This window comes from Lactuca sativa, chromosome 6 (assembly GCF_002870075.4).
Source record: "Lactuca sativa cultivar Salinas chromosome 6, Lsat_Salinas_v11, whole genome shotgun sequence".
Taxonomy (NCBI): domain Eukaryota; kingdom Viridiplantae; phylum Streptophyta; class Magnoliopsida; order Asterales; family Asteraceae; genus Lactuca; species Lactuca sativa.
The window spans coordinates 152,056,127-152,069,874 of NC_056628.2; the positions used below are offsets into that span (position 1 = coordinate 152,056,127).

General features: G+C 32.5%; 1 protein-coding gene across 1 annotated transcript; it reads left to right on the forward strand.

Annotated features, from left to right (window-relative positions):
• Positions 1 to 5,915: 5,915 nt before the first annotated feature.
• On the forward strand, positions 5,916 to 13,357 carry LOC111890855 (ABC transporter C family member 10). The gene is made up of 11 exons (XM_023886936.3): positions 5,916 to 7,517; positions 9,353 to 9,673; positions 9,746 to 9,832; positions 9,923 to 10,510; positions 10,603 to 10,767; positions 10,873 to 11,167; positions 11,306 to 11,520; positions 11,791 to 12,096; positions 12,161 to 12,224; positions 12,483 to 12,722; positions 12,858 to 13,357. The coding sequence occupies exons 1-11, from the start codon at positions 6,090 to 6,092 to the stop codon at positions 12,959 to 12,961; spliced, it is 3,813 nt and encodes a 1,270-aa protein (XP_023742704.1). The 5' UTR covers positions 5,916 to 6,089; the 3' UTR covers positions 12,962 to 13,357.
• Positions 13,358 to 13,748: the final 391 nt, after the last annotated feature.

Consider the following 13,748-nt stretch of genomic DNA (forward strand, 5'->3'; position numbering starts at 1 on the left):
CAGTTACCTATTCGATGTGCCGGTTAACCACACACGCTCCACCGAACTATGACAAACAATGAGTCACCCTTTGCTACCTTTGCTTAGAACCATTTAGTGTGCCGGTTAACCACACACGCTCCACTAACGTCTTCGCAAGGGCACAAAGTGTAATTTCATGGAATTGCATCAATTCACTTTTGCCTAAAGTAACTAAGATTGGGAATTTTGTAAAAGCATTTAGTTACTTTTGTACTTCATCATACTTATAATGGAAGGTTTCTGTCCTATCCTACCCGTTCGGCTAACGACCCTCCACTAGTCAAGAGTGTGGTGGGTAAGAGTGGATACCCATTCAATCGTCATTTTATAGGCAATTTCCTTAAACACCCCTTATAGACCAGCTTCGTGAATGAGGCCTACTAACGGTAAGACTGACTATTTACTCATACATATATAATAATAGACTTTTAATGTTATATATAGTATAGGGTGTATTTTACACTTTTAAAATACTAGGTGGTCTAATTTAATAAATTATACTTTTAATTTAATCAAATGTAAACCAAAACTTTATGGATTTATTAAATCTCTTTTAATTATACACTTTAATTAATTAATAAAACCATAAGGCTGCAATTTGAACTTTTCAAAATACTAGGGTTTTAGAATTTAACATTTTCAAAATTAAACTTTTAATCAACTTTTAAATTCCAAAACTTGAGGGCAAGCTTTGAAACATTTCAAAACATTAGGGTTTAACTTATTTAAATTTCAAAAACAAAACTTGTAAGTTCAAATTTAAACTATAAAACCTAAAGGGAGTAATTTGAAACTTTTCCAAACTTTATCAAGAATATTCTAGATCAGAAAATTCAAATAAGACAATTAAAAATTAATTGGTGGTTATCTAATTTGACCTAGTCCAAATTCTTGCCAGATAATTCATCAAATAACTCAAATAATTAAACATTATCTTATAAGGCAACAAATATTTGATTAATTGGTAATTATCTTCTATTTTGGTAAGGATATTCACCCAAAATCAATAAAAATCGGATTTTATTCATCAAAAACGTTTTTAGTAATAATCCTAAGCCAAAATAGCACAAAATCCTGTTTTTCCCTCTTTCTGACCAGCTGACTCGTCGAGTCAGGCAAGGACTCGTCGAGTTCACCATGGACTCGGCGAGTTCATCCATGGACTCGGCGACTCCAGCCCCCAGAAACCCTAAATTTCGATCTTTAAGCAAGGATAATCCATAGTAGCATCAAATACATCAAACAAACAGCCATGGCTCTGATACCACTGATGGGTTATGCGCAAAACATCATTCCAATGGTGTACATGCAAACCCTAATAGCTTTTGGATCTAGTTTGTCTAATGAACATGCAATTGAATATCCAAAGCTATAAACCCTAGATCTAGCATACAATTAATCATATTAACATAAGAATGGGGTTTTAGATCTTACCTTGATTGTTATGTAGCAATAACAATCTCAAATCCTCCTTTGTAATGGCTTTAGAAAGCTTAGAGTCACAAGTGTCACTCCTCTAATGGCTCACAAACACCAAGAGCAAGAGGATGAAGAATGAGAAGAGAGGAGGCACCCAAAAACATGTGGAAACCCTAAGGAAACTCTTGGCCATGTTTTTTGGTGCTGTAGGGATCCTTAAATAGTGAGGCTATTAGGGTTATCTAACAAGGAAACTCTAATTTGACTGCTTAGGCCCTAAGCAACCCAAGGACTCCCTTCTTAGAGGCCTTGGACAATTTCTAATGGGTTTCCCCATAGAATTCGTCCATCCCTCTAATATGGAGTCATTAGCCCAATATTCAACTATCATACAGGTGACAGTTCTAGTCCTTTAAGTTTAATTAATCTCTTTTAGCCACAACATTAATTCTTAATTAATTATTGACTAATATTAATTAAACAATATGATTTCTCCTTTAATATATTACTCTCATAAGATATTAATAAATCATAATTACTCCCCTCTCTCCATAATTCATCCTATCAAGTTGCTTTGATGAAGACAACCCAAAAGGACCATGCACCATCAGGTCAAGTACATACCAAAATAGTTATGGACTTAGACACTAATCCAACAATAAGGACTCCAAAGCTCAGATCTGGTCTATTCGATGGTCTAAACGGGCAAAGTTTCGAACTTTAACCCCTTAGACTCTCCAAGAGATAAAGATCTCAACTCCTATGTCCAAAAATGGCAAAAACACAACTTTGGATTATTCAGTAAGCACTTAATCTTGAAGACCTCTTGTCCAACGACCCCAAAAAGGTTTCTAGCACCATTACAAACATAAAAATCTATGTTTTTCAGACATGCATGTCTTGAACTCCTATTAGGTCAAAATGAGGGTTAATGGCCAAAAATCCATGCATGATACCCAAACTCATTTCTAATCCAGATCCGAAGCACCAAATACTCCAAATGGCTTAAAGATTCATTAACTTGCAAAATCTATGAGATCTCACCACTAAAACCCATCAATACATGAAGAAAAGGGACAAAATCTAAAGATCTAGCAACTTAGCAAGGAAAAAGGTTGGGTCTTGGACACTCACCAAGGTCCAAAAGATGTGCTAGCTGATGGAGATGATGCTTGCAAGGTAACTACCACACCAAGCACTTCTTTCTCCTTCAAAGATCACTAAAACACCAAGAATGAGTTCACAAAATGCAAATGGAGGCTAGGGTTATGGTTTTTGAGCTTGAGAGGCTGATGGAGGCTGAATAATCATAAAACCCTAGCCTTAATGTTATTTAAATAGGGCCCAAACCCCAAACATTAGGCTTTCTCTCCAAAAACACCTACCATGTTGTGGCGGGTCATTTAAACCTGCGATCCAAAACAATACCGCCACACCGTGGCCACCCCAAAAATAAAAGTTAATATTTAAAAATTGACTCATACCTAGAACTAGTGTTATAGGAAATATGACTTTTATGGGTAAAGACTTGTAAGTACATTGCCTATATTGGTAAAAAGAATAAAGTATGTTACTATTTCTTGCAATTTGCTTAAAATTATTTTAATAAAACTAATTTATAATAATACAATAATATTCCATTCCATCAAGAAATTAAAAAAAACCTTTCCCCTGTGGATAGAAATCAGAATTCACATTGCATTATATGATAATGCTCCATTCCATTATGTGTTGGATTATTATTATAGTTGTGCAAGATGGATCGAATTGGAGTTTGGGACAACGACATCTATTTTGTTTAGGAATAACACTTTTGAAAAGAAGAAATATACTTATACTTGATGAAGCCACAACTTCAATCGATAATGCAACTGACACTATTATTCATAAAACAATTCCGGAAAGAATTTCAAGATTGCATAGAAATTACAGTCGCACACAAAATCCCAACTATTATTGATTGCTTTTATTATGAAGGGTGGTGAGTTTTTGACTTTTTCCATATATATATATATATATATATATATATATATATATATATATATATATATATATATATATATATATATATATATATATATATGTTTCTTGTCTGATGGAATGGAATGGACCCCTCCATGTTGAAGGAATATAATTCCATTACTTTGTGATTCCATTCCATCTAAGCAAAACGACTGATTTGATTATCGTGTTTGTAAATTACAGGAAAGGTGATGGAGTATGATAAACCCTCAAGATTGATGAATGAACCACATTCTTTATTTACACAGCTTGTTAATGAATATTGGTCACAACATAAAACCTCATGATCAGATTGTTAGGTAAGATTAGATGATAATAATAATAATAATAATAATAATAATAATAATAATAATAATAATAATAATAATAATAATATGATTAATTTAGCAATGATTAGATCATTGAGAAATTAAGAGTTATCACCGTTGTATTTACCTTTCAACGAATGAGAATAAGGTGGTATGCTTTTTTTTTCTGAAATTTTGGATTTTGGTCTAGAAACTTGATTTCGATATGATTTTAGGGTTTGAATGAAATCATAAATAATAAAAGGTTGTTTCCGTTTCGATTGTGAGATTCTTTTTATGAGATTTATATAAGAATCTATGTAAGGATATGGAATTGTAAGAATTTATGTTGTATTGTGGTTTGTGGTTGGATAGATTTAGAATGGAATCGAAATCTATTCTATAATAAAATCTTGTTTGGTTCGTAAATACATCAAAATAATTTGAATGTATATAAAATAAATCACAAAAATTAACTTTTTTTTTTTAAAAAAAATCTTTTTGACTATATATATATATATATATATATATATATATATATATATATATATATATATATATATATATATATATATATATATATATATATATATATATATATATATATATATATATATATATATTAAAATTACTTTGTTTATTTTTGTTAGAAAAAGTTTTTTTTTTTTTTTACCATCAAAATTTTTCTTAACTAATAGCAAGATGCTAGAAAATTACAATGCTTAGAAAACCTCTAAGCCAACCTATACAATCCATTATTTTAAGACCACACTTGAAATCCACATAAATGAAATGAAAATAGTATTAACTCAGTAGGTAAACAATTTACAAAGGTCACCATTCCACTATATTAACTATAATAAATCTCTCTTTACCCATAACAATGCGCCATTCTATATGCTACCTTGGGATATGGCCTATGTCAAAAGCTGGTACAAACATATTTTGGGTCTCGAACGAAATAAAAAAGTGAACATTTTAAAAAGTATACATGAATTAAATTTAAAGGACTTATTATGAAAATTTAAAACCATGCCTCTCATCATTCATATTAGATATTGAAAGCGTTATTAATTTATGTTAATTTATTACTAAACATGTTTTAAATATTTAAAAAGAATATACAGTCTTAAATTATTTACTCATAACACAAAATCGGTTCAACCCAATTGATTTAATTTTTACTCTTTGTTTTAAGTTGGTGAATCCCACTTCTATCCCTATCACCTTGTGGAGTTGTGGTCTGGCTATCTGTTACAAAAAGACCCTCTTTAAACTAAAAGTAAAAACGGCTAAGAGAATCGAACCAGGGGCATTTAGGAAATAGATTAACATGCCCGCGCAACTTTGCCAAAAAGCTATAGTAGATGATATTTAGGGGGTGTTTGACTTAGCTTATTAGAAGCCAAAAGTTCTTTTTGGAAAAGTTGCAAATAGTCAAATTTTAACTTTTCTAAAAAGTTGATTTTCCTTCTGTCTAAAATCCAAAAGTAACTTTTAAAAGTCTTTTGCCAAACATCTTTTAGCTTTATCTTTTCTCCTAAAAGGGCTTTTAACCTTTCAGACCCCCTAAATTAATCTATTATATAGCTAAATCAAGATTGGGCCCCAAACCACATATGGGCCTTAGGCTGTGGCCCAGATTGTCCACCCTTACGGGCCGGGCGTGCCATGTCACCTTATATCTGGGTCGGCCTTGCCTCCAAGATGACGATTCCATGACATGCTGGATGAAGTTGAGGTGGCTTCACCCATTAACTTGTGACATATGCTTTGGTATTTGTACATTGGAAGTGGGTTAGGAAAGATTTGATTATTTGTATTGTAGATTGAAAAAAATAAAAATAAAAAACCCAATGCATAGAAAATCTTTGTTTGTCAAGAGAGGTAGAGATATTTAGAAGTTTCGAAAATCTTAAATTTTCCAACCAAAAAAAAAAAGAAAGATAGTTATCATGTGTTATATGTTCGAAAATACAGTTATGTTGGTGAATATTCTTTTAAATAATGAAATTTAATATTCATTTCTAGAACGAGGTTGGATTCTATGACTCACATATCTCAAATCACATAAAAATCGATTACTCGTGAATATTGCAAAACACATGTCTTTTGTCGATTTCATTCTGCATAATTGCTTTTGGCTTTTGTGGAATTCATTATTGATTTAGCTGCTATGGTGGTCCGATCTCTGTAGCTATAAACACCACCGATTTTGTTATCTGAACTTCAGTCCACACATCAGTTTTACAACAAAACTACTTACTCTCTTCTCCTTTCCACATACTTTCATCGGAGAATCACCTTTCTTCAGACCTTCATCGGAGAAGAACTTGCATAATGGTAGATGGTTCACTTTATGCGCCTCTGCAAGCTAATCCACCACCAGACGAAAATGTTACGCCGATGGCCAACGCCGGAGTGTTAAGCATATTCACATTCTGGTGGCTAAATCCGTTGATGAGCAAAGGGAAAAGTCAAGTTCTCGACGATAAAGACATCCCAAAGTTACGAAAGGAAGACACAGCAGAAGATTGTTATTCCAGTTTCATGGAGACGCTGGAGAAACGGCGAGCAAAGAGTGTTTCCGGTGGTCATGGTGATTCCGATCCGCCGGTCTTATCGACGTTGTTCACTTGGCAACGGAAAGAGCTCGTAATCACTGGTATTTTTGCGCTGATAAAAGTGCTCGCGTTGGCTTCAGGTCCTTTGATTCTTCGAGCTTTCATTCAACTTGTTCAAGGGAATGAAAGTTTCGAGAACGAAGGGTATTTTCTGACGTTAGGGTTATTTCTAGCCAAATGTCTGGAATCGATATCGGAGAGACAACTAAAGTTTCGGAGTAGAGTCATCGGACTCCAAGTCAAATCCATGTTATGTGCAGCGATTTTTAAGAAGCAACTCCGGCTATCAAACGATGCTAAATTGATTTACTCCTCCGGTCAAATCATGAATTACGCCACCGTTGATGCTACTAGAATCGGCGAGGTTCCGTTTTGGTTTCATAACATATGGACAATCGGTCTTCAGATCTGTCTAGGGATTTTCATAATCTATTATTCAATCGGAATAGCAACGATCGCAGCTTTATTGGTAATAGTATTAACAGTCGTTGTAAACATTCCGCTGGGGAAATTACAGCATAAGTACATAACGAAACTCATGGGGGCGCAAGACCGGCGGTTGAAGGCCATAACAGAGGCGATTTCAAACATGAAGGTTCTCAAGTTGTACGCTTGGGAGACGCATTTCCGGGAGGCGGCCGAAGAGTTAAGAAAAGAAGAGATGAAATGGTTATCGGCTGTTATGATGCAAAGAGGGTTTTTCATGCTTATGTTTTGGTCGTCTCCGGCGATTGTAGCAGTGGTGACGTTTTGGACTTGTTACTTGTTGGGAATCGAGCTTAATGCGAGTAACGTGTTTACGTTTCTGGCAACGATTCGGATCATTCAGGAGCCGATTCAGGCTATTTCTGATGTTGCAGCTGTGTTTATTGAAGGAAGGGTTGCGTTGACTCGTGTTGTTGAGTTTTTACAGGCGCCGGAGTTGCAGAGAGAGGGGAAGAATCATGGAAACATGGAAGATCGAGCTGTAGTAATCAATTGTGAATCGATTTCATGGAATGATGATTCTTCGAAACCGACACTTGTCGATGTAAAACTTGAAGTTTTGACCGGAAAAAAAGTGGCTATCTGCGGTGAAGTCGGCTCTGGTAAATCCACTCTTATCTCCGCCGTTCTTGGAGAGGTTCCGAATATAAAAGGCACAGTACGATCTCTTCTTACCTTTTCATCTGAGATTAATTCGTGTATTTTTAATTTGAATTAATTATTATTTTATTAAATAGGTTCAAAACATAACGATTACATATTATATTTACGATCAATTAATTAATTAATATCCATTTTATATATAGATCATTACATCTAATATATAACTAGTCAATGAAACGAAACAGAATCTGCATAAACGTGGATTAAAATTGTCAATTTTTTATATAATTTTGATGGTAAGAAAAATAAAAAAACATCAAATCTCATTTATAACAATTTTTTTCATAACATATTCTCCAACCCAGCATTATTTTTTTTTTTATAAAAAAATAATATAACATCTAATTTGATTTTATATTATTCCTTTATATACCAAATTGATATAGGAAATGGTGTTGACTAAAAATAAAAACCTTTGAGTGGATCCATAAATGATGATCCCAAAAAATAACGGCACAGTCCAAATCTTTGATTCCCACTAAACGGTGGTGGGTGGCTGTTATAATCACATGTAGGAGAAATAGAATATTACTTTAAAAAAGAAATAGACATAGTTTTGAAATGAGGCTAATAATTGATGTGTTTTGTTAAAAAGTTATGATATGTATTTTTTAATTTAAATAATAAACTAAATATTGTAAATGTTTTGTCAAAACACATAATAAAAAATATCAATAGTTAAATTGTAAATCTTGTTTTTAGTTTTACAAAAGAATTACACATGTATTGTAAAATTTGTACCTTTAATTTCTTATAATATTGTTAATTATTAAAGGTTTATTGATATAGGGATAAATTTTATAACATGTAAATAAATATTTATTTATATGTGGTTAATTGCATTATAAAACGGGAAATTAAGTGAACATACAACTCTAGATGAGTTTATTTATTATTATTATTTTTTCCTTTTTTATTAAGAAAATAATTATATTTTTAGTTTTGACATACGTCATTTTTCTCGTGAATGTTCCAATTTGAACTTGATTTTTAAATTTTGGAGTTATTTTTTTACAATTTGCTTTAAAGAAATATTTTTACGTATGTTTGAAATGTCCGGTTCGAAATAAAATGTTTGATTTAAGTCCTAATATCATATATTAACTTTTTGTTAAATTATAGTAAAAATGGTTTTTTTTTCTTGAAATTCTAAAATTATTCATTAAATTTTATACTTTTTATTGAAATTTTGAAGTTTGTGTTCAAAGTCTAAAACTTCAATAATATAGAATCTTTTTTTGTAAAAAAGGTGATTTTTTTGGTCCGTACTTTTCTATTTTGGACTTGTACTTTTCTATTTTGAACTTAATGGTTATTAAAGAAAAAAATGGTTCTTTTTTTAAATACACTGTTACATTAATGTCATATTTTATTAATTTAAAGAAAATAAATACTCAATGTACTATTTTCTAAAAAGAATTACTAAATTATTTTTGTGTCAATTAAAAGCTATTATATTTTCTGATTTTGGGATATAGATTAATATTTTACAACCAGATAATACAAGAAAACCGAATGTATAGTCTAGATGGAGTTACAGAAATTAAAATGCAGAACAATACTTATAAATTCTGAAAATATATAATGCCATATACTTATTTTAATTCCACATAGGATACTGCAACATTAATTTTTATAAAGAACATGTACTGATTTTTACGGATATAAAAAATAACATCATAATTTTTTTAAACGCAAAAACAATTAAAAATTACTTGTTGAAAATTTTTAGTATATCACAATAAAGTTGAAGGTGTTAAATTTTGTCCCCGACAATGGCTTAAGATATGTAGCTGAAGTTTTGCTATGTAATCAAAATTTGATCTTCAGATTGAAGTGAACGGGAAGGTGGCATACGTTTCGCAAACGGCATGGATCCAAACAGGGACAATTCGAGACAATATACTGTTCGGAAATTTGATGGATGAGGAGAAGTATCAATATGTAATAACCAAATGCTCACTGGTGAAGGATATCGAGATGTTCTCATTTGGCGATCAAACAATCATCGGAGAAAGAGGCGTAAATCTCAGTGGTGGACAGAAGCAACGAGTTCAGCTTGCTCGAGCATTATATCAAGATGCCGATATATACCTCTTGGATGATCCATTTAGCGCGGTTGATGCACATACTGCATCAAGTTTGTTCAAAGTAAGCATCATTTTCACTTCTCTCTTCAATCTGCAACGAAAATGTAAATCGTTGAACACGTTTTATTTCTAGGAATTCATAATGGAAGCTTTATCGAGCAAGACGGTGTTACTTGTTACTCACCAAGTCGATTTCCTGCCTGCTTTTGACGATATCCTAGTAAGCTAGCTAACGAGTCCTAAACCCTAATTTGTCGTTTTAGGGTTTTTGTTCTCTTCTATTCTTAATCGGCTTTGAATTTGTTAACAGTTAATGGAGGACGGGAAGATTGTTGAAACAGGAACCTATGATCAATTGCTTGAATCTAGTAAAGAGTTCCAAAACCTTGTGATTGCACTTAGCGAAAATTCTGGTTCAGATAATCACACAGCCGATGGATCTAAACAAAAATCTGAATCCCCAATTCAAGAAATTGAAAAAATTAAGCCGATAAAAGAGATAGAACAGTCAGTAGGGGAACAACTGATTAAGAAAGAAGAACGAGAATCAGGGGACACAGGTTTAAGACCATACAAACAATATCTTACTCAGAGCAATGGAGTCATCTTCTTCTCTTTGTCAGTTTTATTACATTTGCTCTACATAATCGGACAGTTCTCACAGAATCTGTGGTTGGCTAAGGAAGTGCAGAATGTAAGTATAAGCCAGATGGAGTTGTTGTTTGTATACATGATCCTTGGTATTGTGATGATGGTCTTTTTACTTGGGAGATCTTGTTTTATTTATAAGTTAACTATAAACACATCAATTGCAATGTTTAACAAGTTGATTACATGTCTTTACCGAGCACCAATGTCCTTCTATGACTCAACACCTGTGGGAAGGATCATTAGCAGGGTAACTCTTTTTTACCTAAACTCATACATATATATTATTAATTTATCGTGCTCGAATGATTTGCAAGAAACTTATGTATCTATTCTTGTTAGGTGTCCTCGGATCTTAGCATTGTGGATCTTGAATTGGCAACAAAGCTTACGTTTACCGTAGGCACAACAATGAACACGTACTTTAGCCTTGGAATCTTGGCAGTCCTAACTTGGCCTATCTTGGTCATTATCATTCCAACGGTTTATGTTACCATACTTCTGCAGGTAAAAAAAAAACAGTGTTCCTAGAGTTGAGGCAAATTTGTAGAAAGTTAGGACCTAATTGGAATAATTTTTGTCTAATGTTAACTCTCCAATTTGTTTACACAGAAATTCTATTACGCATCTGCAAATGAGTTGATGCGATTAGATGGCACAAGTAAGTCATTAGTCACTAGCCATCTTGCACAATCCATTGCTGGAGTGGTTACCATTAGAGCTTTTGGCGAAGAAGACCGTTTCTTTGTAGAACATTTGAACCTTATTGACAACAATGCAAGTCCATTTTTTCATAGTTTTTCAGCAAACGAGTGGTTGATCCAACGTCTAGAAATGCTATGTGCGCTTGTTGTTGCTAGCTTTGCACTAGCCATAACTTTGCTTCCGTTTCAAGCGTCTGACTCAGGTTAGTGATATCAAAGTATAATCTTAGTGCTAAACTCTAACATATATAGAGGCAAAATGAGATGAGACTGTGTCTAGCAGATGTGGAATAGTAATGAGAACTATGATGCTTCTCTAACAACAAACATTGTAATCACAGGACTCATTGGAATGGCTCTCTCCTATGGGCTCTCATTGAATGTTTTTGTTGTTCTTTCCGTCCAATTCCAATGTCAGCTATCGAATTTGATAGTTTCGGTTGAGAGACTAGAGCAATACATGCATATCCTTAGTGAAGCCCCGGAAATCATAGAAGACAACCGACCCCCAAGCAATTGGCCAAGTTCTGGTAGAGTCGATATCCAAAACCTAAAAGTACGTACAATTTTCAAACTTTTTTTCCATGTTTGTTTGGTTCAATGGAATGGAATGGACATAGGAATGGAATAAGCAAGGTGATGAAAATGGTTATTGCTTTTTGTGATCAAGTTTGTTTGGTCTTTAGGAATGAAATGAATTCTCTTATGATTTAGAAGTAATTAAATAAATAGAAGGAATCGTCTATTCCATTCCATCACACAATCGACAACTCCATCATTTCAAATTCCTAATTTTATGACTTATTTGATTATTTATACAATGTAGATAAGATATCAACCGAATTCCCCATTGGTTCTTCAAGGAATTAGTTGTGTATTTGAAGGAGGAAACAAAATTGGAATTGTTGGAAGGACAGGGAGTGGAAAAACAACTTTAATCAGTGCTTTGTTTCGCCTAGTTGAACCTACAGAGGGAAGAATCATTATAGATGAATTAGATATTACCACAATTGGACTCCATGACCTTCGATCAAATTTTGGTATTATTCCACAAGAACCAACTTTATTCAATGGATCCATTCGATATAATCTTGATCCTCTTGGAGAACATAGTGATCAAGAACTATGGCAGGTAAATTAAAACACTTGATAGTCAAAATTATTGTCAAATTGTAACACTTGTTGTCTTTTTCTAGGTTCTTGAAAAATGTCAACTTCGAGATGCAATTCAAGACAAAAAAGATGGTTTGGACTCGATGGGTAAGATTTAAGAATATTGACTTATTGGTTTAGTGTCTGTTTTGTTTTGTTTGGTATGATGGAATGGAATGAACAAGGTAATGGAATGCTACTGTTTCTTACAATTTGCTTAAAATTACTTAAATAAAAGTAATTTTATAATAATAAAATATCATTCCATTCCATTCCATTAAGAAATTAAAATAAAAAACATCCTTCCCCCATGGATCGAAAATCAGAATTGACATTTCATTCTGTGTTGGATTATTCTTATTACAGTTGTGCAAGATGGATCAAATTGGAGTTTAGGACAACGACAACTGTTCTGTTTAGGAAGAGCTCTTTTGAAAAGAAGAAAGATACTTGTACTTGATGAAGCCACAGCTTCAATCGATAATGCAACCGATACAATTATTCAGAAAACTATTCGGGAAGAATTTCAAGATTGCACAGTTATAACAGTTGCACACAGAATCCCAACTGTTATTGACTGCTCAATGGTACTTGTTATGAAGGATGGTAAGTTTTTTTTCCTATGTATGCTTCTTATCTGATGGAATGGGTCCTTCCACTCTAGAAGGAATATGATTCCTTACATTTTGTTAATTTTAATTTGTGCAACGTTTAATATTTTACCTTGTTTGTAAATTACAGGAAAGGTGATGGAGTATGATGAACCCTCGAAATTGATGAGCCAACCAGATTCTTTATTTGCACAGCTTGTTAATGAATATTGGTCGCAACATAAAACCACATGATCAGATTATTAGGTAAGATCAGATCGTTACATTAATAATAATAATGAGATTAGTTTGTGATCATCATTTTGAAATTGAGAGTTATCACCATGTAATTTACATTTCATTTCTGTAAATCTCGTGCTTCTTCATTCTCAACGAATGGGGTTGTCTGATTTTTGCTGAAATTTTTTATTTTGGTTTAGAAACTTGATTTCGATATGATTTTAGGGTTTGAAATCATTGAAATCATAAATAATAAAGGTTGTTTCTGTTTCGATTGTGAGATTATTTTTATAGGATTTAGAGTCTATGAAAGGATCTGGAATTGTAATTTACAATCTGTTGTGTGTTTGGTTGGATATATTTACAATGGAATTGAAATTCATTCTACAATAAAATCTTGTTTCGTTTGTAGATCTATCTTTTGTAAATTTATCAAAAGATTTGGAATGTATATCAAATACATCACAAAATTAATCTTATTTATATCTTTTTGACAAAAAAATTTCTTGTTTATAAACTAATTATAGAATTATAGATGTAAATTATAAATAATTGGTAACACAATTAAATTACTTTTTGTTGATAATTGTTGGAAAAAGTAACTTTCTTTACCGAAAAGTATTTTTTAAACTATTGAAACTATATACGCGTTTCTAAGCCAACCAATACAATCAGTTGTTCTAAAACGTGGCGCTTATTCAAAATCCATATAAATGAATTGTAATATAGTATCGAAATCACAAATTTTTGAAGGATTTTAAAATTGGAAAATAATAGAATTTCATAAAGATCATATCGTGTA

Coding starts and splice junctions, on each gene's coding strand:
- LOC111890855 (XM_023886936.3), top strand. CDS start 6,090: ATGGTAGATGGTTCACTTTATGCGCCTCTGCAAGCTAATCCACCACCA. Junction 10,511..10,602: donor TGGGAAGGATCATTAGCAGG/GTAACTCTTTTT, acceptor TATTCTTGTTAG/GTGTCCTCGGATCTTAGCAT. Junction 11,168..11,305: donor GTTTCAAGCGTCTGACTCAG/GTTAGTGATATC, acceptor TTGTAATCACAG/GACTCATTGGAATGGCTCTC.